The 24,475-nt window shown below is 43.3% G+C and overlaps 1 protein-coding gene across 1 annotated transcript in view; it reads left to right on the forward strand.

Annotated features, from left to right (window-relative positions):
- The first annotated feature begins 331 nt into the window (after positions 1–331).
- LOC148036308 (Glutathione S-transferase family protein) overlaps positions 332–24,475 on the forward strand; it is a 44,229-nt gene continuing 20,085 nt past the window's right edge. Inside the window, exons 1-2 of the mRNA XM_087678304.1 lie at positions 332–1,241; positions 23,293–23,542. Coding sequence (XP_087534430.1) covers positions 358–1,241; positions 23,293–23,542 — 1,134 coding nt within the window. The 5' untranslated portion in view covers positions 332–357. The remainder of the gene's footprint in view (positions 1,242–23,292; positions 23,543–24,475) is intronic.

Raw genomic sequence — 24,475 nt, forward strand, 5'->3', positions numbered from 1 at the left:
TGTAAACTCCAAAAAATCATTCCACGTGGCCTTTAAAGTAGGCCCAAAACTATGATGATCCATTTAAAACTCTCTCCCTCCCTCCACTCGGATGTACACATGGCTTCAACTTGCATACCTGTATGCATTTGCAAGTTGTCACTTTTTCTCTCCTAGGGTGATAAACCTATGTGTATTCGTTTTGATAGGGCTCTAAGTGTTACCTCTGATATTTGTGTGGGGGTTGCTAATAGCTAACTACATGTGGACGCACACAAGGTTAAGTTGACATGCACATGTCATGGATCTTAACTAACTAATGATCTCTAGTAGTATTAAGGCTGGGGGGGTCGTGCTTTTTAGGTAGCTAGACCCAAAATGGCACTAGCTGGGAAGTCACCAACTCATCACTCTCCTGCTGCTCCCTCCCATCAGCGCCTGTCGTTCTGCTATGCCTCTTCGCAGTCGTTCTTCTCCGTCTGCCCCCGCAATAACCTTCCATGGCAGCCCACCTCTGGCCATCGTCGGAGGATAGCGTGTTCGTGCTCCTTTCGGGACGAGGAAGGTAGCGACAACAAGAAGCAGCGGCATCAGCAGCAGCTCCCGGACCTCATCAAGGCCCTGGGCCAGTCCCTGTGGGGCCAGGGCCTCCCGCCGGGAGCCCTCGTTGGGACCGTCCGATCGGCCTGGACCGCAGGATGGGCCGTCATGATGAAGCAGCTAGCTCCCAGTGACAGCCAGGGTGGCTACCAGAGGCCTGCCTCCAAATTCCGCAGTCGCCCCCACCCCGTGCCGCCATCTGCCCATGGACGATACCACCTGTATGTCTCCCTCACGTGCCCCTGGGCCCACCGGACTGCCATTGTCCACGCCCTCAAGGGCTTGCAGGATGCCCTCCCTCTGTCTGTCCTTGTCCCCAGCACCACTGGGATGTGGGTCTTCAACCCCCAGCTGCTCCGCTCCAATCCCAGCAGTACCCTTGTCCCCACCATTGACAAAGCCCACCAATGTGCTCGCCTCGTCGACGTATACAAGCTTCGGAAAAGTGGGTATGATGGCCGGGCCACGGTCCCGATGCTATGGGATTCAGTTGAGAAGGAGGTGGTCAACAATGAGAGTGCTGACATTATTGAAATCCTCAACTCGGATTACAATAGCCTTGCTCTTCATCCTGCGGTGGATCTTGCACCTCCCCAACTTAGATGTGAAATTGAGAAGTGGAACAACCTGATCTACCCCAAAATTAACAATGGTGTCTACAGGTTCGTTGCGGCACAGTTTTTAGCGAAGCACTTCTCAGGTTGCACAAAAGATAACAGCACGTATGCTCTTTATATGTTGTACTTGTACACATCAAGATTATCTACAAAGAAATTATACTGTTGTATTGCACAGGAATATGTCACCTCACAGTGAGGAGCCCCACATATCAGTATAACAGCACATATGAGCTTGTCGTACTGGAGACTTGGTTAGGTGCTTTAGAAGGAAATTACAAACATCTATGCACGGATGGATTATTTTCTTTTGTGAGAGGACCAAACTAATTGATGCTTCTGAGAGTAAATATATATGTACTCTAGTGTGTTAATTCTGAGGAGTCATCATAAGCCTTGAACCTGTAGGGTTAATTTCAAACTGGACCACTCCTTTATATGGTTCATGCTGTTAAGTACTGCCACGTTTTGGTAAATCACAGAAAATCTGATCAAAAGGTCTTTCACCTACTACTTGAGAATGATTGTATCTTAAGATCCCATCTTGGCACAGCTCTTTATGACCAGCAGTGAGAATCGGAACATGTCACCATAACAGCGTCGAGTGATTGGATGCTCTTAGAGATGCAAGAGTCTCTAAACAAACACCATGTTATGTGGAAGTATTAGAAATATCAGTTTCACATACTTGGATGTATGTAATCATAGATCCATAAAACTGAGGCTGAGAGATTCATAATGCTTTATGTGAGCCTTCTTAGACCCTTTTAGGTAGACGTGCTAGAGGATTTGCATGATGAAATTTAGTTTGAAGTTGAGAAACTAGATGAGATTTTGGTTTCAAAGCAAATCTTGGCAAATAAGGAAAGGAAGAGAAAATATAAAGTTTCGTATTTCTATTTGGTGAAGTTTCATAATGATTTATCGTGTTTGTGAAGTGGATGGAGAAGGGCAACTCAGTAGATTCACCTTAGTCTTGCAACTTTATCCAGAGGCTTTTGAATTAGACTTGAGTTTGGTTGAGGTTCCTTCAGGTTTAGGAAAGCCAGAGAGGTCTTGAGCATTGCGTTATGCTCAAGAGGAGAAAGCACCTTCACTCCCCTAGTATAGATGGGCTTAGAGATCTAGAAGTCACTTGGTGACAATTACCATGCATATCATTGTATGTTTTAGTATCTTGGTATCTATAGTGGAAATACATGAATAGACAAGTTTATGGCAACAACTATTAGCTTTGTACATATATTGGTTTTTAGAGAGCTCACTAGTGAGTCAGGTGCGTTTAGTGTTGATTGAACTTATTGATATTTCATTTAATGCAGTTGACTTAATCATTTATGTGTACTTATTTTGTCTATTTATTGTTGGATTTAGGGTTGCAAGAATGCATATGCATAGCTTGGAGAAGTAGTAGCTTGAGAGAGCACAACACAAAGTGTATTGGGTAGTATCAATAGATTAATAAAAGGGAATAGATATATATATACGGTGGGGAAAAGGAACCTCCTACATGTATAGGGAAGTGCCAAGCCCGATGGACTACTGCCAATCTTCAAAGGGGAGTAGGTCTAAAGGTTTGCGGAAAGCTTCGAACTTCTCATAAGGCAAAGCCTTTGTGAAAAGATCTGCAAGGTTGTTCTATATTGGCACATAGGCCAAGCTAGTCTCTCTTTCGTTGAGTTAAAGAATGCATTATAAATCGATTAGCTCTTTAAATGACTCCAAAACATGTAAATTATCCAAAGTTTCATTAGATGATGCGTGGTCATAGAGAGTGTCTGTTTTCCATAAGCCAAACTCTATAAATAGATGTCTACCATTCAATCCATCCCTTGTCTTGCCCGTTTCAGCCATTAGCTCTCCCTCTAGTGGTTGTCCAACCCATCACGACTGTTGCCACATCATCAACAGTCCTTGGCACCTTTTCCATTGCTTTGCCACGTGTTGGCTCTAGTTGTTGTTGGTGACTAGTTTCTTCCCCTCTTGATATATAATTTTATAGTTTTAGCAATAACATTCTAAATGTGTAAATGGATATAGATTAGCACTCCAACCAAGAGGTTTTTCTTGTCCAGTTAGATTTGGAGGCAGCCTTTGATTAGTTGGGATGGTCTTTTCTTGCAGAAATTATGCATACCATGGGTTTTGGGCCACATGTCTCGGTTGATATACATTATTAGCAGCAATGCCTCTTTGTCTCTCTTTCTGAATGATGGTGTTGCTCAGCCCTTTACTCTAGCAAGATGGTCCAACAAGGTTGTCCTCTCAGGCCTTTGTGTTTTACCCTTGCTACCCATCCAATTCTCACTATGTTGTCCCATCTTGTGGAGATTGGGGAGTTGGTTGGTTTGCCCCTTCCTTTCAATCAACATTTTATTGGGCACACATTGCCTGATGACACATTTATGATATTGACAGCTAATAGGGAGAATCTTTGTAAAGCATTGGACATTTGAGAGTTGTTTGGCCAGTCTTCAAGCCTTTGCATTAATGCCCCTAGATAATCATTGATTAGTTGCATTGGATCAAATTTACAAGCTTTGGGGTGGTGGGGTGAAGTAGTTTCATCTGGTCATATTACTTGGTATTTGGGCTACCCTTTAGGTGTTGATATGCAGCCTAAATAATTGCTACAATGGATTTCTTACATAAGCAGGTAAGGTGAATCCAAACAGCAAGAGGTTGGATGCCAAGTTTTGTATTGGAAATCTCAGGTTCGACCCTTTCATATCTGCCTTAAAGTGGCTCTGGCTAATATGTTGCCCATGCTTGCTTATTATTTGCCTCTTTTACCTTGGCCAAAGAGTCACTTGTACGACCCTATGAGGTGTATCTGTATCATGCTATGGAAAAAAAGATTTAGTGCATGCTGGTATTTCCTAGATATCTTGGAGCCATGCCTATACTCCAAAGAGCATGGGTAGAGCGGCCATCTTGGAGGTTGAGATTCGCACATTTGTTCTCCGTTGTGTTTCAAGCCATGTGTGCAGGTCATCGGCCTTGGGTTGTTGTTGATTGCTTCTTTTTGGAGGACTAGGGAGTTGTGTAGGGTAATACTAAAATTTAGGGTTTGTGGTGACGTGCACTCAATAATGACTCCCTGCTCTTGATTTCATCTTCTATTCTATTGATCCATTTGATATGCTCATGGAAGACAAAAGGTGGATTTGTAACCACTAGAGGATAGATTGCATAATAATTCATTGTGGATGGAATTATTGGCTCTCTCTCGCTTGCTCTCATGGAAAGGAAAATAGGATGACTATTCCAAGTTCAATCAACTAATGTGTTAGGGTCTGGTTTCTCTTCCAAATGCAACCCTATCAATTCGTAATGTGCTCATGTCTCTCTACATAGTCAGATTGGTTTTACGGATCCCTCGTGGATATGGTGATCTATGGGGCATGATCTCCATGCATTTGCAAGATCGCCACCCCTTACCCACCCTTGTTTTGGATCATCCTTGGCAAGATTGGGGACTTGTGTGTCGTTTGCATCTAGATCATGCTTCGGTCAACTAGATCTATCATCTCTTGATTAGAGACCATTATTGGTTGGTAGCTAAGGCCAATGTTATTTGGGGCTTGCACAAAAGCATGGCTCAATGGAAATCAATTGTTATGGAAGGGTGGTTTAATAAGACCCCATTGAAATGCAAAGTCTTTCTTTGGAGAATATTGTTCAGTGGCTTGCCCCTCTTTAAATGATTAATTGCTTCTTTTGTACTACCAGTGTGGAAACTTCTTGCCATAGATTCATCTCTTGCCCATTGGCTAGGAAGATTTGGTCCATGTTGTCTGACATTTGGAGGGTTGTGGATGGTTCTTTCCTTTGTCCATTAGATTGGGTCTTTGGCAAGGCAAAATATCCTACTCTAGCATAGCCACATATGAAAATATTATTTCATTTCTTTAGATTTTGGGGCTGTTCAGTGTTGGGACAATTAGGTCACCCAGAATGCTTTCATTTTTTATTCTGCTTCTGGGATTCAAAGTCATCTTGCTAGGTTGAAAGAACTACTACATTGGTAGTTGGATCTTGTTTAATATGCTGGTCTTCTCCTTGAGGAGGATTTAGTCCATTGGTAAATGATAGTCTCTTTTGCTACATTTCGTGACTCTTCCACCCCCCCCCCCCCCCCCCCCCACAAACCAAAAAAAAAAAAACACACACAGAATTCTTGCAAGTACTCACAAACTAAATAGAGAGAGATTGATAAGTAAGATAAAAGTACAACTAATAGGGCTTGAATATATAGACTAAGGTATATACCTAACCCTTTGACCCTTATTTAATACTAAAGTGATGTAAAAGGTGTTTACACGCAAACACATGCTTTTACACACAATAAGGTGTGGTCACACACGGAGGTAGATAATAACTAACAACAAGGCATAGTTGGTGAGCACCTTTTGGCCTAGTGAGCAAGCAGGCCTGGACCAATTTGTGAAGAGTACATACAATGACAAGATGCTGGTTTGAGTGTAATGCACCTAGGCATCGCCCACATACACGTGCTCATACAATTGTACTCTCAGCTGAGCTTTGATCTATCCATCTCACATTTGGTATCAAAGCTGGCCATCACCTCAGCTCAGCTAGTGGGCACCATCTCCAACTGAGCTCCTTGGCATTCAGCCCCGCGAGCTAGTCCAGCTCAGAATGCCAGCCAACCTCCAGTTGCCTAAAGCAGCTCCAATCAGCCCAGTTTGCTGGTCTGCACCGCCAGCGCCAGCATTGCCACCTAACCTGTCCTCTTCACCTGCGCCGTCTCCAGCTCAACCTTCTAGCAGGCAGTGCCTTTGCTTGCGCATGTCCTCTGTCCACGACGCCAACGCCACAGGCACCTTCTAGTCCTGTGCGTTGCCACCATAAACGCCTGCCAACTGCGTGCGCGACTGCCACCATTGTCGCCTGGCTTTGGTCCTGTGATTTGCTGCCCATCAGTCCCTGTCCAATAGCCCAGGTCAGCTGTGGCCCGCCAGCTGCCAGTGCGACTTGCGCCTCCGGCTCAGCCACTTGCACTCCTCCTCAGCCAGAACTGCCAGGTCTTTGCACCGACCATATAGGAGGTAAAAAGGAAAAAAATTCAAATTTTTAATTCAGATTTAATCTTTTGGAAGGGGTTGTGCCCAGGCAGCGTATCTTTGTTTTTGCATGTGTCTAGAACACATTTATTGCAGAGATTTCGTGAATTTCGGGTCAGAAATTTTGGGGCTTTTGTTGTTAGCTCAGAGATTAGCAAATGTACATTAGTGACAGTATGAAATAGACTGATTTCGTGCATTTTGGGACATGAAATTTTGGGGCTTTTGCATTTTCAGTGCTGCTGAGCATTTATTGCACCTTGGACAGTGTGCATTTCAGACAGTTTTTGATAAAGTGTGATTAAATTTTCTAATTACAGCAAAGTGCTTGCTGTAATTTTTGGAAATTCTGAGATTTTCAGGCTGGTCCAGCTTAAAATATTGCTCTTTTGATCTTTGATCAGTGACATTTATGATGGCAAATTAGGGAGGTGATGTATTTACATATGTGTCCAAGGAGGATAGGTTGGATGACAACAACTATTCCCTATGCTCCTTTATGATGAAGAATGTGTTGATTGCAAAGAATCTTTGGGATTACGTCAGCGGTGAAGAAGTTAGGCCCAGAGTTGTAGCTCCTACTACTCCTCCAGGAGAATGTGGACAACGGGCAACTTAGCCTATTCAGCTTGCTCCAGCTCAGCCACTTCTCCAGAGATCAACAACACAAAAGGCATGGGACACACGAGATGCATAGGCTTTGTCGCCGATTGCATTGGTAATTTAACGGTCTATCATCCCTCACATTCGATCTGTAGCTTCTTCATGAGAAGCATGGTTGACCTTTTAGAGCAGATGTTTGTTGGAAAGAATGAGACATGTATCTCTTTCTTGAAGAAAGAGCTTGAGACTATGAAGATGGATGAGGGCGATTCTATGTAGGATCGTCTAAATAAAATTCAAGACTTGAATGAGCAACTTATGAATGTAGATGAGTATTACTTAGATGCACAGTTAATATCTACTACCTTGAATTCATTGCCGCCCTCATATTTGCCCTTTCATATGGCCTTGAATGAGCAACTTATGAATGTAGATGAGTATTACTTAGATGCACAGTTAATATCTACTACCTTGAATTCATTGCCGCCCTCATATTTGCCCTTTCATATGGCCTTGAACCTCACCATGAGGATTTCTCCACATCCACTTGATTTCCTTCAATTGGCTAGTTTGCTTTTAGAGGAAGAGCAGACAAGAAAGAATAGTGGTGTGGATGTCATAGCCTCTGAGTAGGCTTTTATGACACATCAAAAGGGCAAGGGCAGCCAAGCTAAAAATGCTCCACAGAACTCTGGGACATCGGGTGCTTCATCGAGCAATAAGAAATAGGGGGACACGTTGTCAAAGTGCAGCGATGCGGAAGCGTGGGACCAAGACTGAGAGAGAGAGAACGCAGAGAGAAGAGAGAGAAAGAGACAGTGGAAGATGATCTCCTGTATAAGTGTGCTGTATACAAAGATATGCAGATATATAGACGGGCGCAGTGCGCTGGACTGCGTGTCTCCACCTCGACGATGCAACCTGCTGTTCACCTCGAAGTTCGTTGCAGTCTGCACGATCTCCTGTCTGAAATCTGCGGACAGAGACGGAATCTGTACGAATCTCCAGCTTGAATCTGCGAACAGAAAAGTGGAGGAAGACTGTTGGAAAATCGGCTATAAATAGCCAAAACAACAGGTGCCTAGTAACTGCAGGTCGGCTGCATTAAATGCAGCCGACTGGTGCTGTGCCAGGTTGGACTGCCACGTGGCAGTCCGACTGGTCAGTCTGGCTGACTAGACCAGAACAGGATCTGAATCGCTAACACCCCCTCTCAGAGCCTGGGCGGGGCAGAAGCCTGAGGGATCTGGCATGTCTCCGAAGTAGAGCCTAGGGGAGTGCCTTCGTAAACAAATCTGCAAAATTGTTCTCCGTCTTGCAGTACTCCACAGCTATGGTCTCATCCAGAAGCTTCTCTCTGATGAAGTGGTACTGGATTTCTATGTGCTTCGTCCGAGCATGGAAAACAGGATTCCGTGCCAAGGCAATGCAACTCTCATTGTCACATTGCAGTAAAGTAGGACGAGTTTGGGGGCAGCCAAGCTCCTCCAACAATCTCCGAAGCCACACAGCCTCACATGTGGTGGAAGACGCGGCCCGATACTCCGTCTCAGTAGACGAAAGGGCTACTGTGGGCTGCTTCTTGCTACTCCATGAGATAACACCTGCACCCAAGGTAAAACAGTAACTTATAGTAGACCGCCTGTGGTCCACATCACCGGCCCAATCCGAGTCGCTCCAACCTGCAAGTACAAGATCTGAACCACCTGTGCCTGCTGGAAAGTGAATCCCTAAATCAGATGTCCCCCTCAAATACCGAAGTATCCTCTGGGCAGCCTGCCAATGCACCGTCTGAGGTTCACTCATGAACCCCGCTAAGAGCCCAACAACAAAACAAAGATCAACAGGAGTGTTGAGGAGCCAAATCAATGATCCAATCAACTGACGATAGTGGGAAGCATCTGCCATGGGAGAAGCTGAATGGGAAGTGGCCTTCCAGTTCGGATCCATAGGAGTAGAAATGGTCCGACAATCCTGCATCGCAAAAGAAACCAAGAGCTCCTGTACATATCTCTGCTGAGAGATGAAAATCCCCCTCTGAGACTGATAAATCTCATGACCCAAAAAGAAATGGAGTAGACCCAAGTCCGTCATCTCGAATGTCTGATGTAAAGCTGCCTTTGTCTCTTTGACCTTCTGTGCATGATCACCTGTGACAATCAAATCATCAACATACAACACAAAAAGCACACAACCAGCCTCGAAAGTGTGTCTATAAAGCTGTGGATCGGCCTTGGAACGCCGATATCCCAACTGACTAAAGGAACGAATCAATCTTCTCATTCCATGCACTCGGAGCCTACTTGAGGCCATACAAGGCCTTCTTCAACCTGTAGACTTTCCTGTCTGAAGATCCAAAGCCAGGAGGCTGCTCTACATAGATCTCCTCCTTCAAATCACCATTGAGGAAGGCCGACTTCACATCCAACTGGTAGACAGGCCATCTCCTATGGCCAACCAAGGCAAGAACAGCTCGAATAGTCGCCATACGAGCAGTGGGGGCAAAAGTGTAATGACAATCAATCCCTGGGCGCTGTGCAAAACCTTTAGCAACAAGGCAAGCCTTGTGCTTGTCCAAAGAACCATCGCTAAGGTACTTGGTCTTGAAGACCCATTTGACGCCAATCACCTTCTTATTTGGGGGGCGAGGCACGAGATACCAAGTGCCATTTCTCTCAATAGCCTCCAACTCGGCTTCCATAGCTTTCGTCCATGGTGCGGATTGTAAAGCCTCCTTCACGGAGGTGGGCTCTCGATCCTGCATAACACGGGCCATCAAACAATAGTTAGAGCAAACAAGCTCCGTAGTATGTGCCTGGTGCCGCTGTGACCGCCGCGGACCATCCTGTGGTCCCCACTCCTCAGGGACCCCCTTGATCCCTGAATCTCGGAGTGTGTCACGGGCCCAGCGAGGAGGAGGCTGGACCTCTCGTCTCTCTCCATCAGCTGAAGACTCTGGGATATCCACCGGTGGTAACTCTGCGGGGGTGACCGGTGGAACAGTAGACTCTGTATCAGAAACAGAATCGGAATCAAAAGGCGCGGGCTCCAAAGGAACTGTCTCGGGAGCCCAACTCTCCCCTGGATCTCCAAGAACGGGATGCTCCTCACCCGCTGTTATGGCCGGAACCTCCACGAACCGCACATCTCGATTGGTGTACACATCCTCCTTGACGGGATCATACAGACGATAGCCTTGGGACTGAGAGCTGTAGCCAACAAACACTTGTCTTCGGGAAGCTGCTTCAAATTTATCACGATGAGCCTTGGGAATGTGAACATAGGCATCACACCCAAAAACCCTAAAATAAGAAACATCGGACTTAGTCCCAAAGTAGGCCTCAAAAGGTGTCATCCCATCAACGGCCGAAGTGGGGGATCGGTTAAGGATGTGGACTGCAGTAGCCACAACCTCGGCCCACAGAAACTGAGGTGTCTGTCGGTGCTCCATCTTGGTGTGCGCCATCTTGATCACACTTCGGTTTTTCCGTTCAAGAATGCAATTTTCTTGAGAAGTGTTGGTGTTAGCAAACTCCTGGTGAATACCTTTATCTGCACAAAAACGAGCAAACTCATTAGAAACAAATTCACCACCCTTGTTTGAGGTCTTCAATCTCCGGCCCGATCGGTTCTCCTCAAAGAGAAGCCAATCCTTGAAGTGGGAGCAAGCTTCTGACCTCAACGCCAAGAAATAGGCCCATGTCATCCTGGTGTAGTCATCTACGATCAACATGAAGTACGAGCTCCCTCTCAAGGACTCGTTCCTCATAGGGCCACAAAGATCCATAGATACAAGCTCCATCGGTGAAGTAGACCGCCGCGAAGCTTTGTTGGGAATCGCATCCCTATGCTGTTTCCCACGAATGCAGGAGACGCATGGCTGCTGGCTCACCACTATGTCCGGCAACCCTCGAACAAGTTGTCCACATGACGCCCTCCGAAGATAATCATAGTTGAGGTGACCAAACCGAGCATGCCATAGCTCTGACTGTGTCTGACAGGTAAGAAGAAGAGTAGAGAGGGTAGTAGAAGACGTCAATTTGTAGATGCCGTTCTCCTCATATCCTGATGAGAGAACCTTCCTTGACCCACGATCAAGGACTCGCACCGAATCACTGTCAAACTCCACCAAAAGTCCAAGGGAACAAATCTTATGAACCGAAAGTAGATGATACCCTAAGCCTGGCACATGCAAGACCTCTGAGGTATGGGTACCACCACGTCCATCTGGAACAAGCTACATCTCATCCCGTCCTGCAATAGACACCGAAGAGCTATCTCCAATGAGAATCTGCCCACGCAAGGGTCGCAACTGGGCAACACTAGCTGATGAAGGAGTCATGTGCCGGGAGGCACCACTGTCAACGATCCACTCTCGAGCCTGGGGAGCTGTCATCGCAGCATCAGAAGCATTCGGTGTAGAGTCCTCAATGACAGCTAGATGAAGAAACGCAGCTGATGAGGGTGCAACCACCGCTCTAGAATCCTTCGTGTCCTTCTTGTTGGTATTCTTCTTGTCTTTGTCAGGGCAATCCTTCTTCCAATGGCTAGCCTTTCCACAAATATGGCATGTGGATTCTTTGTCCTTGCCCTTCTTTGACTTGTTGTCCTCCTTCTTCTTCTTTTGGTCCTTCCTCTTCTTCTGAGAGGCTTGACCTGTCAAGGCTTCCGACCTGGAAGCATGCTGTCCCTTTAATTGTTCCTCTTGGTCCAAGACCATAGGAACTTGCTCTTCCCACCGAAGAGTAGACTCACGCCGCGAAGCAATAAGGGCAGAGTAGAAAGCACTGAATCGTGGCCGCAACTGGGACAATAGTGTGATCGCCATGTCTTCGGAAGAAATCGGCTTCCCTACATTCTGAACCTGCATCTGAAGCTGTCTAAGCTTGTTGATGTGCTCCCGCAACGAGGAAGACTTGTTCACGGACAAGGTCTGCATCTGCACCTCCAAAGAAACCCGCTTCATAAGGGGCATCCGGTTATACATCTGATCAAGCTCCAGCTATATCTCCCGAGCCACTGTCAAGTGCTCGATGTGGGCTATCACGGCTGTAGTACAAGACAGAAAAAGAAAAGAACGAATCCGGGCATTCAGTTTGTCCCAGTGAGACTGTGCCTTGGCCAACTCCGCACGAGCATCGGAAGAGAGTTTGGACTCATCTCTTACCGAGGGCCGGTGGATCTCCTGTACAAGCTCCACCAAATCGTAGGACTCAAGGATGGCCAACATCATCATGCGCCAGATGTGGTACTTGTCGCCATCGAGCTTTTGATCTGCGGGAAGAGCCGGTAAGACAAGCACCTTCCGGTCCATTATCGTCTGGAACTCCAAGTCAATCTCTGTAGACATCTGCACCTGTAATGCCTTCACAAACACAAAAGCAGCCCCCTCTGATTGTTGTGAAAACGCAGCTTGCTAGGGCTCTTTCTTCCGCGTCCCGAATCTTCTTCACCCGTCGGAGGCGACGAAAAAGCAAAACCTGCACTTGAAGACTGAAAACTCAGCCTTCCTCCTCTTCAGACAACACAGCAAACAGCAGCAAATCCACCAACTGGACTCCTTTCCCGCGCGCCTACGCTCGCTTCAGCCTTGTTCCGAGGCGCAGCCCTCCCGCTTGCCCTCAAACTCTGGAAACGCAGCCTTGTGTCGCAATGGAAACTCTTCTTCAGGTTGGTTCTTCACTCAGCCAGCCCTTCTGCACTGCTTTGATACCATATCAGAGTGCAGCGATGCGGAAGCGTGGGACCAAGACTGAGAGAGAGAGAACGCAGAGAGGAGAGAGAAAGAGACAGTGGAAGATGAAGATTTGCTGTATAAGTGTGCTGTATACAAAGATATGCAGATATACACACGGGCGCAGTGCGCTGGACTGCGTGTCTCCACCTCGACGATGCAACCTGCTGTTCACCTCGAAGTCCGTTGCAGTCCTGTCTGAAATCTGCGAACAGAGTCGGAATCTGCACGAATCTCCAGCCTGAATCTGCGAACAGAAAAGTGGAGGAAGACTGCTGGAAAATCGGCTATAAATAGCCAAAAAAACAGGCGCCTGGTAACTGCAGGTCGGCTGCATTAAATGCGGCCGACTGGTGCTGTGCCAGGTCGGACTGCCACGTGGCAGTCCGACTGACCAGACCAGAACAGGATCTGAATCGCTAACACACGTAAGCCAAGAAGGGCAAGTGCCACTATTGCAAGAAGCCAGGATACTACATCACTGAATGTAGAAAGCACATAGCCAAGGAGAAGGAGTTAGGGATGTTTGTTTTTGATGCACCTTCTACTACTATTGAGTCCATGTTCTTTGTTGTAGATAGGGACTATTGTTTTTACACATGTAGTTATGACTCTTCTTGACCTGATAGAGCATTTAGCTCTACTGAGGATGTGAGTATATGGTTTTTTGACAGTGGTGCTTCTAGGCGCATCACATCTCGCAGAGATTTGTTTTCTTTTGTTATTGCAATCCCGGTTGGCAAGTTTGTACAGTGTGCCAACAATGCATCATACCGTGCTAGAGGCATTGGGAAGATTGTGTTGACAGCCATTGGTGGCTTTATTCTTCGCTTGCAGGATGTCTTATTTGTGCCAGGTATAAATAAGAATTTGTTATCTATTTTTTCTTTGGCAAGGTGTGGTTTGTAGATCACCTTTGATGATGACAAATGTATGGTCAGAGATCAGGAACACTTGACTTTGGTTTTGATTGGTACTCTATGTCATGGGTTATATGAGTTGGATGTTTTTTTACTTGATTAGTTGGTCTATCTAGCGTCTACTTTGACTCTTGCTATGTCACAGGTAGAGTTCTAGCATGCTTGCATGGGGCATGTAAACTATGGTAGCTTGATTCTTATGCAGTATACACAGATGCTTGATGGTTTACCTCTCTTGGAGAGATCTCTTGAGCATATATGCGAGGGATGCATTTTGGAAAAAATGTATCATTTTTGGTTTTCCCATGATATTGCTTTTAGAGCAATTGCCAGATTACAGATTGTGCACTTAGGTGTATGTGGCCCTATGTAGACAAAGTCATTGGGTGGCTGTTACTATTTTGTCACTTTCATTGATGACTTTACTCATTTTTGCTAGGTCTACTCTTTGGTGAAAAAGTCAGAAGTGATGCATTTTTGGCTTTTGTAGCACTTGCTGAAAATCAATCTGGTTGTAGGGTAAAAACTCTCCGTTCGGACTCAGGGGGGGAATACATGTCTTCTATGCTGAATTCTTTTTTGAAGTAGAAAGGCATTGTTCATCAGTATACTACTGCTTATATTCCACAATAGAATGGGGTTGCAGAGAGGAAGAATCGGTCACTCATGGAGATGGCGAAATGTATGCTAAAAGCAAAGAGCTTGCCACACAGTTTTTTGATGGAAGTAGTTATGTGTGCTTGCCATGTCTTGAATAGGTGCCCCACCAAGGCATTAAAGAATGTAATGTCTTTTGAGACTTGGAACAGTTGAAAACTTTCTCTTGGACATTTTCGTACTTTTGGGTGTCTTGCATATGCACACATTCCAAAGGTAAGAAGTTGGATAACAAAGTTGTTAAATGCATTTTTGTGGGGTATAGTAGTGAGAGCGAAGGATATAGATTATATGATCCTGTCTCTAAGAAGGTATTTGTCAGTAGGGATGTGGTTTTCAATGAAAAATCAGAATTATTCCTTGCTGGTTTTGAGGCATATCAGGCTGCCAATGATGTATTTGAAGGGCTGCTGCCCATTTCCTTTGGTGATACAGCTAGAGCTTTAGCAAGTGAACTTAATGTTCAGCCAGCTGCCCCATTGGGTAATGCAGAAAATCAACCCATGGCTGATCTGAATATTTAGCAAGGTGTTGAATTTGAAATTCAGCAAGAGCTTGTACACAGTTAGGAGGCTATGCATATGCCTAGATGGTATTTGCAGACTGTGAAAGATAGTCATTGGATGCTTCTATTGCTGATCGTACTAGAAGGCAAGCTCGTATGCATGATGGTGCACATACCATGGAGTTTGTTATGGCAGCAGATAACTTGATGATGAGGAGTCTGAATGTTTTGAGGATGCACAATATAGTGTGCATTGGATGGCAACAATGCAAGCCGAGTTTGATTCCATCATAAAGAATCAAACATGGGATTAGTGTCCTTGCCTGTTGGGAAGAAAGCCATTGGTACAAAGTGTGTCTATAAACTGAAAAGGAATGCACATGGATCCATTGACAAATATAAGGCCAAGCTTGTAGCTAAGGGCTACACACAGAAGAAATGCATTGACTATGAGAAGACATTTTCTCCTACATCCTGCATGACTACCATTAGGTCTATGGTTGCTTTGGTTGCCCATTATGGATGGACTGTGCATCAACTTGATATAAAGACCCCATTTTTACATGAGGAACTTCAAGAAGAAGTGCATGTATAGCAACCCACTGGTTTTGCAGTTGTGGGATCCGAACACTTAGTGTGCAAGCTGAAGAAGGCTTTATATGGTTTGATGCAAGCTTCTCGAACTTGGTATGCAAAGATTGATGCCTTTTTACTCAGCCAAGGATTCATAAATAATTCATCAAAGTCTATCCTTTACGTACGTAAAGAGGGGGATCCTTACTGGTCATATTCACGAATTTCAGGTGCTGATTTTAGCATACAATACTTTCTTTTATTGGCATGGGTCCCAAGTTGGCTGTCAAACCCTAATTTTTGTGGAAATTTAGGGGTTATAGTAGCAGAAATCCTCTTGTTGTCTACCAAATCTGGTTGAGATCTGTTGGGAATGGCTAAGAAGTGTTAATATATTTTGAGAAATTATTGGAGAAGGGGAGAGAAGCCAAGATGAGAGAGAAATCTGATTTTCTTTGTGAGAAAACACTAAAATCTACTTGCTGTTTTCTCCAGCTTGCATTTAATGCAGTCATCTCTATTGCCAGGCATCTCCAAAATGTTATCACTTGATTAGCAATATTGTTGGTAGCTCTTAGAAGGTGTCTCTCTGCTGTCCCTTGCTTGCTGAGCCCCCTATATGGTTGTCTTTTGTAGCAAATTGTTGTTCTTTGATCGAAAATGAACCAGTAGCTCCCTTCCTCCCTCTCTCTCTCCCAAGTTGTAAACTAATTGAATGGTTGGGACCCAGCTCCCAAAAAAGTTTTCTTAGTTTGAATAGGAATTTTTGCCAAGTGGTAGTCTTCTAAACCCATTTTTCAGCATTATCCAACCATTTAATTAATTTTCAAGATTAAATAATCTTGAAAATTACCTTGTCCAAAATTAAATGTGCCCATCTGTAATTGAATTGGCTAGGCCATTTGCAATGTGGAGTGATCCCCAACCTTTGTTGTTTCTTAGATTGGTATTAATTAATTAATTAATGCTCGTCCCTAGTGTCACCGTTGACACTTATTGGCGAAACAACTATCCTAGGGTTAAAACTAACACCAACTGACCCCCAAAGCCCAACTGGCATAACTTATCACAACTCTTGCCTTTTACACCCACTGCATTCTCGGGGTCCTTGGCTTGTTATCATGAAATAATTGCCATGTGCATCAGATATACTAAACAACCTTGCACATTTGATTAATAAATTATTGAAATGTTATCGGCAAGATTAAAGCATCTTAAAATTTCACATCCCCATGACAAACCTCCCACTTGAAATTCTTGCAATCGTCCTCGATTGCACTACATTGTGCCAAAGGAAAAGTATACTCCATTGAAATTTCCACAAGGCATCATAGTCACAACATTGGCCATTGTTGTCCAAACATGCCATGTGCCCCAAACCTGCTGAAAACTCCCAGCCAGCATATACATAACATAAAACTGAAAATTAGTCCAAAACTGTTGCTAGAAACCCATTGGATTCATCCATAACTCATGTTTCTCAACTATTTTGACTTCACAATCATTGTAAAGCATATTCTTAGCATAAACCATGGCTTAAATTATCGATGGCATTTACTAACATGTTGCTGTCCAAGGAACCAGCTGTAAACCATTGAAAACTGAGCATAATCTGATCATAAATTGTTCATTTGCTGATTTGAGAACTGATCACAAATTGCTGCAAATGTGACCCTAAACTGATCACAAACTCATTGCAAAAACTGATTAGTAACTAATGCAAAAACTGATCCCAAAGGTGACCATAAATGGTTCTCAAATGGATCAAAAACTGAGTTGAAATTGATCAAAAATTGACCTCAAAACTAAGGCAAAAGCTCATGCCAGCCGGACTAATCATGAACCAATTCCAAATTGATGCAAAAGCAAGTCTCAGAGCTGTGGTAACAACCATACTCATCTACATACATCTCACAGTGACTAGTACACTGAGTAGTAATCTCATGGCAAACATACTATCAGCACAATATCTTAGATGTATGCTGAATACATCCGAGATCCACTACATACAAGAGTTGTCCACACTGGCAGAGTGGAAGTGCTACCTCAACTTTACCTCTAATTTTACTTGCCTCAAACCTCCACTAGGTTGTATGCCTTTCTGTTCCTCAAGCATCACGATGCTTTATACTTTTACACTATTGCCATTCCAACTTAGCCAATATGCAACATTGCATCTAGTTGACTATTTTCTCTTGTACCTGACATACTAGGAGCACTAGATGCATTAGGAAACATTCTTGTTTGCATAGTTTGGACCATTGCAATGTGACTGTGCCTGGGAATATGCATTTTACCATTAATAGATGCATTTCTCTCATGACCAATACTATACGGAGCATTTGCATGGCCACATTAATACCAAGATTCCCAAACATAGTGATTGCATATATGCATTTCCAAACTTATCAGTTTGTGGTGCTCTAGCATCATGCCAACATTGCTCTACATTGGGTTATACATATTACTAGCCATAACCGGATACATTGGACCTTGCGCACCACGTATTGATTGTTGCATATGATAAGGAGTTGTATCATACATCCCCATATGTGGCCCCTAACCTACCATAGCATGGAAACTAGTGCTACCATCAAAGTATCATGGCTGCCCCATCATTGCATGCATGCCGCGTTGTCCAAAAAGCATTGGATTGGCACTTCCAAGTTGGCCCTGTATATGCATCAATTGCCCCACTGGCATCATTTGCTTATGCTCACTACCCACATTTGGAACATCATGCAATTGTATTGGCTCTTCCTTTGGTACATCTTGCTGTCTTGAAGCTCTCGAAGACAATTTCCTCTTCTTGCCTTTGTTGCTGTAAGAGTCAAGTACAACAATAGAGTAGAAAGAAGTGTACACGATTGATAGAGAGAGGGAGTTGTCACAACACGACTATTTGCATAATGAAATGTAAAGTGCAAAGTATAAAGTACAACCCTTAGGCTTTAGGGTTGAGTAAGTCACTTACAATGCGTTCACACACAAATGTATGTATTGTATAGTAAGTGACCAAAAAATTTGTAATGTAAATACACAGATGAAAATAAAACCGACAAGGGGAAAAAACCTCTCTTATGGAGAGTAAAAAGTGTCCCAGTGTCCTATGTGCGGATCACTGACACTCGTGTGAGCATAGCCTATAGGTGTGAGTGAAACCCAACAAACCCCTCTAGAGTGATAGGTGATTAGCATACAAGGGTCATCCACCAAAGGAGATCAAATTTAAAGCATTGCAGAATGCTTCAAATTTGTTGTGAGGAAGAGCTTTGGTGAAGATGTTTGTCACATTCTTGTTGGTAGGACAACAGACAAGGTTGATATCCCCTGCATGTAGCCTATCTGACAAAGTGATATTCTATCTCAATGTGTCTTGTGTGTGCATGAAACATTGGGTTTTGTGCCATTGCAATGGAATTCTGATTGTTAGTAAACAAAGGAGTAGCCAACAAATGTCTCACCCATACACATTCCATTGTAGTAGTGAAAGCTGCCTTGTACTCAGCTTCATAAGATGATGTGGTAATAGTGGATTGTTTCTTACTAAGTCAAGAAATGCAAGAAGAGCTATGAAAGAAACAATTGCCATTGGTAGAGTGACGAGAATCAAAATCACTAGCCCAATTTGAATCACTGTAAGCATGTAATTGCAGCAGTCTCCCCTTGGCATAAAGCAATCCAAGAGTCCTTGTGCCGAGCAAATAACTTAAAACACACTTCACAGCTTGCTAATGTGACATGTGTGGGTTGTGCATATATCTGCTCAAGGCCGAAATTACAAACTAAATATCTGACCTTGTGTTGTATAAATAAATGAGTAAATGAGGCAGCCAATTGTTGAAGTAGATGTATGGATGTCAAACATATCATTGTCATCATGCAAAGGTAGCTTAAGTCTAGTCTCCATTGGTATGCTTACTTGCTTGCAATCTTGGAAGCCAAATCTCTCAAGGAGTTTACCAATATATCTAGACTATGATGAAGGGGAGAGTGCACAATGGAAGTATCTATCTAAAAACCTAAAGTGGTACACTCGTCATTGTACCGCAAGACGTGTTCACTCTCTACTTTGCTCTTTCGCACTCTCTGTCTCTCACAGTGCATACGACAGTTTGCCTTGATCTTTGTGCCTAATCGATTCCTACATGTCTAGTGGCATGTGTGCTAGGAGGAGCAAATGGCGCAACAATGGGAGGTGTAGCTCTACTTGATTGTCTAGGGGGAGGGGAGGAAATCATGGCTTACTTTGGTTTCTTAGTGGGGAGATCTTGGGCCTTAGTATGACACTCCTTGTCTACATGGCATGATCTTTGGTAGTGTGTGCAAAACTTAATCTTTTTAGGGAGCTGTTGCTAGATGGGTTTGGTTTCTTTGGTTTTGTTTGAGGAAGGGGTGTCACCCTTGTTTTGTTTTGTCTTTCTAGCTTGAGTGTTTTTTTGCCACCTCTAGTGTTACCCTTCGTAGAATTGGATACCAAAGCCCGGCCCTTTGAATAGAAAAATGGGGTTTTCATGTGGACTTGGTCATATAGGCTTGCATAACACAAGAATTGTCATCCAAACTCGTAGAAGTGTGGCAATCGCGTCAACGAAATGACGTGCAGCTTAAAATGGAAGTATTTAGAGGGCGGGTTCTTTAAGAAAAATAGTGATGAACTCTGTGAAAATATTGTAACTAGGAATGGAACTCAAGAAATACCCCCTGCATTAACTCGACATTTGTTGTAGCATTGCGAGTTCTCCATTGAGGTATGTGGTCAAGGTGGGCTAATTGAGGATCCAATATAGGATCTAAGTCAACCACTAGGTTCTAAAGATCTTGAGACGCAAGCACTTGTTGCATAAGGTTAGGCCAAGTAGTGAAATTGAACCCCTTAAAACTAGTCTTATCCATGAAGGCATTCTTCGTTGTAGCAACAAGAGTGGTAGTGTTGAAAGAGAAATAGGATGAGTAGAGTGGCTAGGCCTACAGTGGGGGGTTGGAGTACACTTGGGAATTAACTGTAGAGTGCCCACCATTTGCATAGGATATGTGTACAGTTGATTCAAAAGTGGGTATGGATTGATTGGGCATGGGCCTGGGCATGGTAGCCACATGTGCAGCCCAAGGAGGAAGGATAGGGACATGGTAGATAGAGGATGGATATCCTTGCAGGGGAGTGATTCATGGAGTAAGTGATGATGCATGATAGGCAAAGGATGGATATCCCTGCGTTTGAGAAGCTCATAGATATGCTTACTTGCAGGTCTGTGTAAGGCATAGTATTAATTGGTGGCATTTCTTAACGAACTTCATATTGGGCGGCTGTGATGAAGAAGATGGATTGCCAGTCGACTCAAATGCCATATGTTCTCCTTGATTGGAGAGATGGCCAACCTCACTAACTGATTCAGATGTATTCGCAAGGTTTTCAGGAGTTGTAGGGTGGTAGCTGAGATACCTGATACACAAGTATTCTTGGAACTCTTTATCTATCATGAAATGTGTATCTGGCCTAGAAGGTGAAGATGAAGCATCATCTTCCTTGTCAATGGCCTCCAATGATGGAGAAGCTGATAAGACATAGTAGGATCTCAAAGGAGTAGAGTTTGGCTTATGAGACAGAGAAACTTTCTAGGAACACATTTCTTTTCATTTCTTTTTAATCAAAGTTTCAGTGATTAAATGTTTTGGGGCTGTTTAAAAGAGCTTATGTTTGTGATGCATTTTTAACTTAGTGCTATCTAGCAGGCTCCTACGCTTTGTATTCTTAGAGCAAATCCTTGCCCAAGTCCCTTGATTAGTTAGAATCAGCCTTTGCCCGTACTTGTAGAGTACAAGCTCTCCTCACATTTCTTAAACCTCTTGCTCTCACTTGGATCGTCTAGTAGTTGCGATCTTTCTATCGGAGTCTTTGGAGATCACGATCAGCTCCAAGCCATGATCTGTGCTAGAAGGCTAGGCACGATCCATGATCTCCGTGATCAATTGATTGAATGACTTAAAGCCAACATTAGCTTTCAATCGCCCAAACCCTTGAAAGAATTACAAAGTAGACCAAACTTTTAACATAATTACACAGTCGGGCAAATCATTTAATTATATTTGGTCAATTATGTACCCATCGTCTAGGGACATTTGCGACAAGGTTTTGACTCTTTACGTTGGCAAAAAAATGTTTTTCTTGATGAGGAAAATGTTGTCACATCGTAGGTGCACTATAGGAATATGATGCTCCTAATTGGATCTAGAATAAGAGATGCATGCTAGATCATATTCTCTAGAGTTATGAGCCATATTAATCACTAATGTTAATGTGTATAGTATGGATGGTCCAAAATTATTAGAATTTTGGGCAAAACTAGCATATTTTAGATATTACTTATTGTAAATATCCTAAAAAGCCATGGAGATTTCTAGAATAGGATGTCATGTAAAAAAAAAAGCAAGTGATTTTTTCAGCTTGTTTTAGAGATTTAATACAATAAAAGAAGGATTGGCAAAATTGCACGTGTCGCGATTGCAGTTTAGAGGCAGTAAAGAGCACTTCGAACAAGGAGAAGGAGTGATTTGGAAGATTTCTAATCAAGTGTCTTGGGTTTTACCCCTCTTTCGGAGCCAACTGAACTATTAGAATTGTGATTTGAGCATCAGATTGCTGATTTTTCCAAGATCCCCTCCATAAAAGCTGCTCTTCTCAGCCACAACCCTTCTTCTCTTGTTTAGCTATAAATATGAGGCATGGGGAGCAGTTAGAGAAGCACAAGGAGACCCCGAGAGGCTGTGATGATTGATTTTGGTCTATCCACTAGTCTTGAGATGTTCTCAAGGATGACATAGAGAAGCCAGACTCCAAGGATGGAAGTCCATTGCTAGAAATGGCTAGTGAGTGCATAGTGAGAGCCATTGATGATTTCATCAGGCAAGTTTTGTAACAATCGGGTCTCCAAGTGTTGGAAAATTAGTTGCTAGAAACAACAATATTCTTAGATGGAGAAACCTTACTGATTTGAGTAGCAAACCATTAGTACCAAGGTTTAGACAAATATGCCAATTCATGGCTGTGCATGGTTTGCCTTCGCAAGAATGAAATGGGCCATCTGTAGTAATTGTCTATTAAGACCCAGGTTGCAACATGACCATGGTGACATAGACACATCACCTCCAAAAACCCATGGATACATTATTATCGATTAGGCATTTGTAAGGGATGAAAAGCTTGGATTGGTTGTTTAATGTCAAATTATTTTGTATGCCAAGGTGTCTAGCACTTAGGTGTTACTATCAAGATGCACATAGAACATTTACTCACCGATATTCTTACAAACATGCACACATGCTTGGCCTCATTGAAAGCAATTCACCATTAATGGAGTATTGTAATAATTGATATTTGTACTAACCTTGCAAAGCTTATGTGGATCAACCATTTGTAACTCAAACAACTCTTTCATGAGACACATCTTATTAGAGGCAATTTCCTTCTCATAATTGCCACATAGTTTCTTCCATAAGTCATGTATAATGGTCTCATTCCCAACAATAATATACACAGGCTCTATCGAGTGCAACCTAATACTGGATTTGGCCAATGCATTAAACTCCAACCAATCCTCTTCAGACATGTTTATTGGTTTTGCATTTATGCCTCTTATGGGCCTCAACTGCTTCTTGCAACAAAGATGTAGTATACTCATTTTTGGGATTCAAAGCCATCCCTTTGATACCACATCATTGTGGTAGCTAGTCACATAAATGTTGGAAAATGATGTGAGAACATTGATGAAGTTCGGAAGTGCTAGGCGGTCCAGCATTCAAGGCGTAAATGTGGCAGGATTGATTTGATTGTTGCATAATGATTTTCCATGTGTTGACTTACAAAATAATGATTCTCACCTGAAGCTAGTTTCTTCACCTTAACCCAATTTTCTTATGTAGAAGCTGGCTTACAGAGACTAGCTCCAGTGCTTACAGCACCTTTCATACAAAATATTATTTGTATTTTTACATATGATGCTCTCTATTTATTGTACAGGTGTGGTTTTGCTCAAGGGCAAGAGGCCTACAATATGGCTGTTGAAGACACATTTTCTGCATTGGACACTTTGGAACAACATCTTTCTTCTTCTAGGTATCTGTGTGGGGATCGTTTAACTCTTGCAGACATTCGGCTGTTCACAACTCTCTACCGCTTTGATGCTGTGTACCATATTCTTTTCAAATGCTCAAAGCGCAAACTGATTGAGTATCCTAATCTCTATGGGTACTTACAGGATATATATCAGGTATGGTACTTTGTATGTTGTGAGAGATAATAAATTTTCTGTTTGTTGCTACTAACGCGAGTTTAGCTATTGCTGATTTATTAGTCAATTTGGTCTGCATCTATTCAAGTACTTTCCTTGAAACAAGTGGCTTATCTCATCTTGAAGGCACAATTTATTATGACATATTTCTTTCTAGATAAAGCCTCATGCACTTTAATGCTCTCCTGCTGTGTAGTACTATCATGAAAAGGTTCACTCAAGGTCAGTGTACACATACTGCCTGCCTTAAGACCTGTAACCATTTTAAGTCCTGAGCAATACATGTCTCATTGAAGGGGTACTTAGTCATCTGTTAATAACTATTATTGCTGGGTTAATTGTCCAATAACTATTCTCAATGGGTTAATTTGGGACAATAGATATCTAGCTGTTCTCTGGGTTGCTTTGCTGCTTGAGGTTCCAAAGGTATCCTGCAAGTCACTGTGTGTCTAGTTCAAAAGTTTTCTAATGGATAGTCTCACTTTGTGCGAGATCTGTGAAAAGATACATAAACATCATTGAGATTTTCCATTTCCTCCTTTTCCATTGTTTCCTCTTTTCTTTTTGTACTACTTTCTTTCCAGCGCCTTGGTTTATGTACACAGATTAAGTGTAGGCTGCAGGCACGCATCTTATTATGTTGCATCTTTGCTCCCCCCCCAAGGAAAAGATTTTTTTACGAGAAATTCCCAAACAGCGATAATCTTCCCTAGAAGTGTACCAAATAAATCAATGAAAGGTGGTGCTCCCATGCTAGCTGTGCTGTTTTGTCTTTGCATTCCCTCTCACTTGCTCGCTGCTCCCATTTACAGCGGTCTTGGTTGTAGGCTTTTTGTGCACCATCAATGTCCAATGGCTTAGCTCTATCTCCTGATTCCTTGCTTCAATGAAGACAGGGTTTGAACACTCAGT

The sequence above is a fragment of the Lygodium microphyllum genome, chromosome 5, assembly GCF_053477565.2.
Source record: "Lygodium microphyllum isolate KBCC chromosome 5, Lygodium_microphyllum_v1.1.10, whole genome shotgun sequence".
In the NCBI taxonomy this organism is placed as follows: Eukaryota; Viridiplantae; Streptophyta; class Polypodiopsida; order Schizaeales; family Lygodiaceae; genus Lygodium; species Lygodium microphyllum.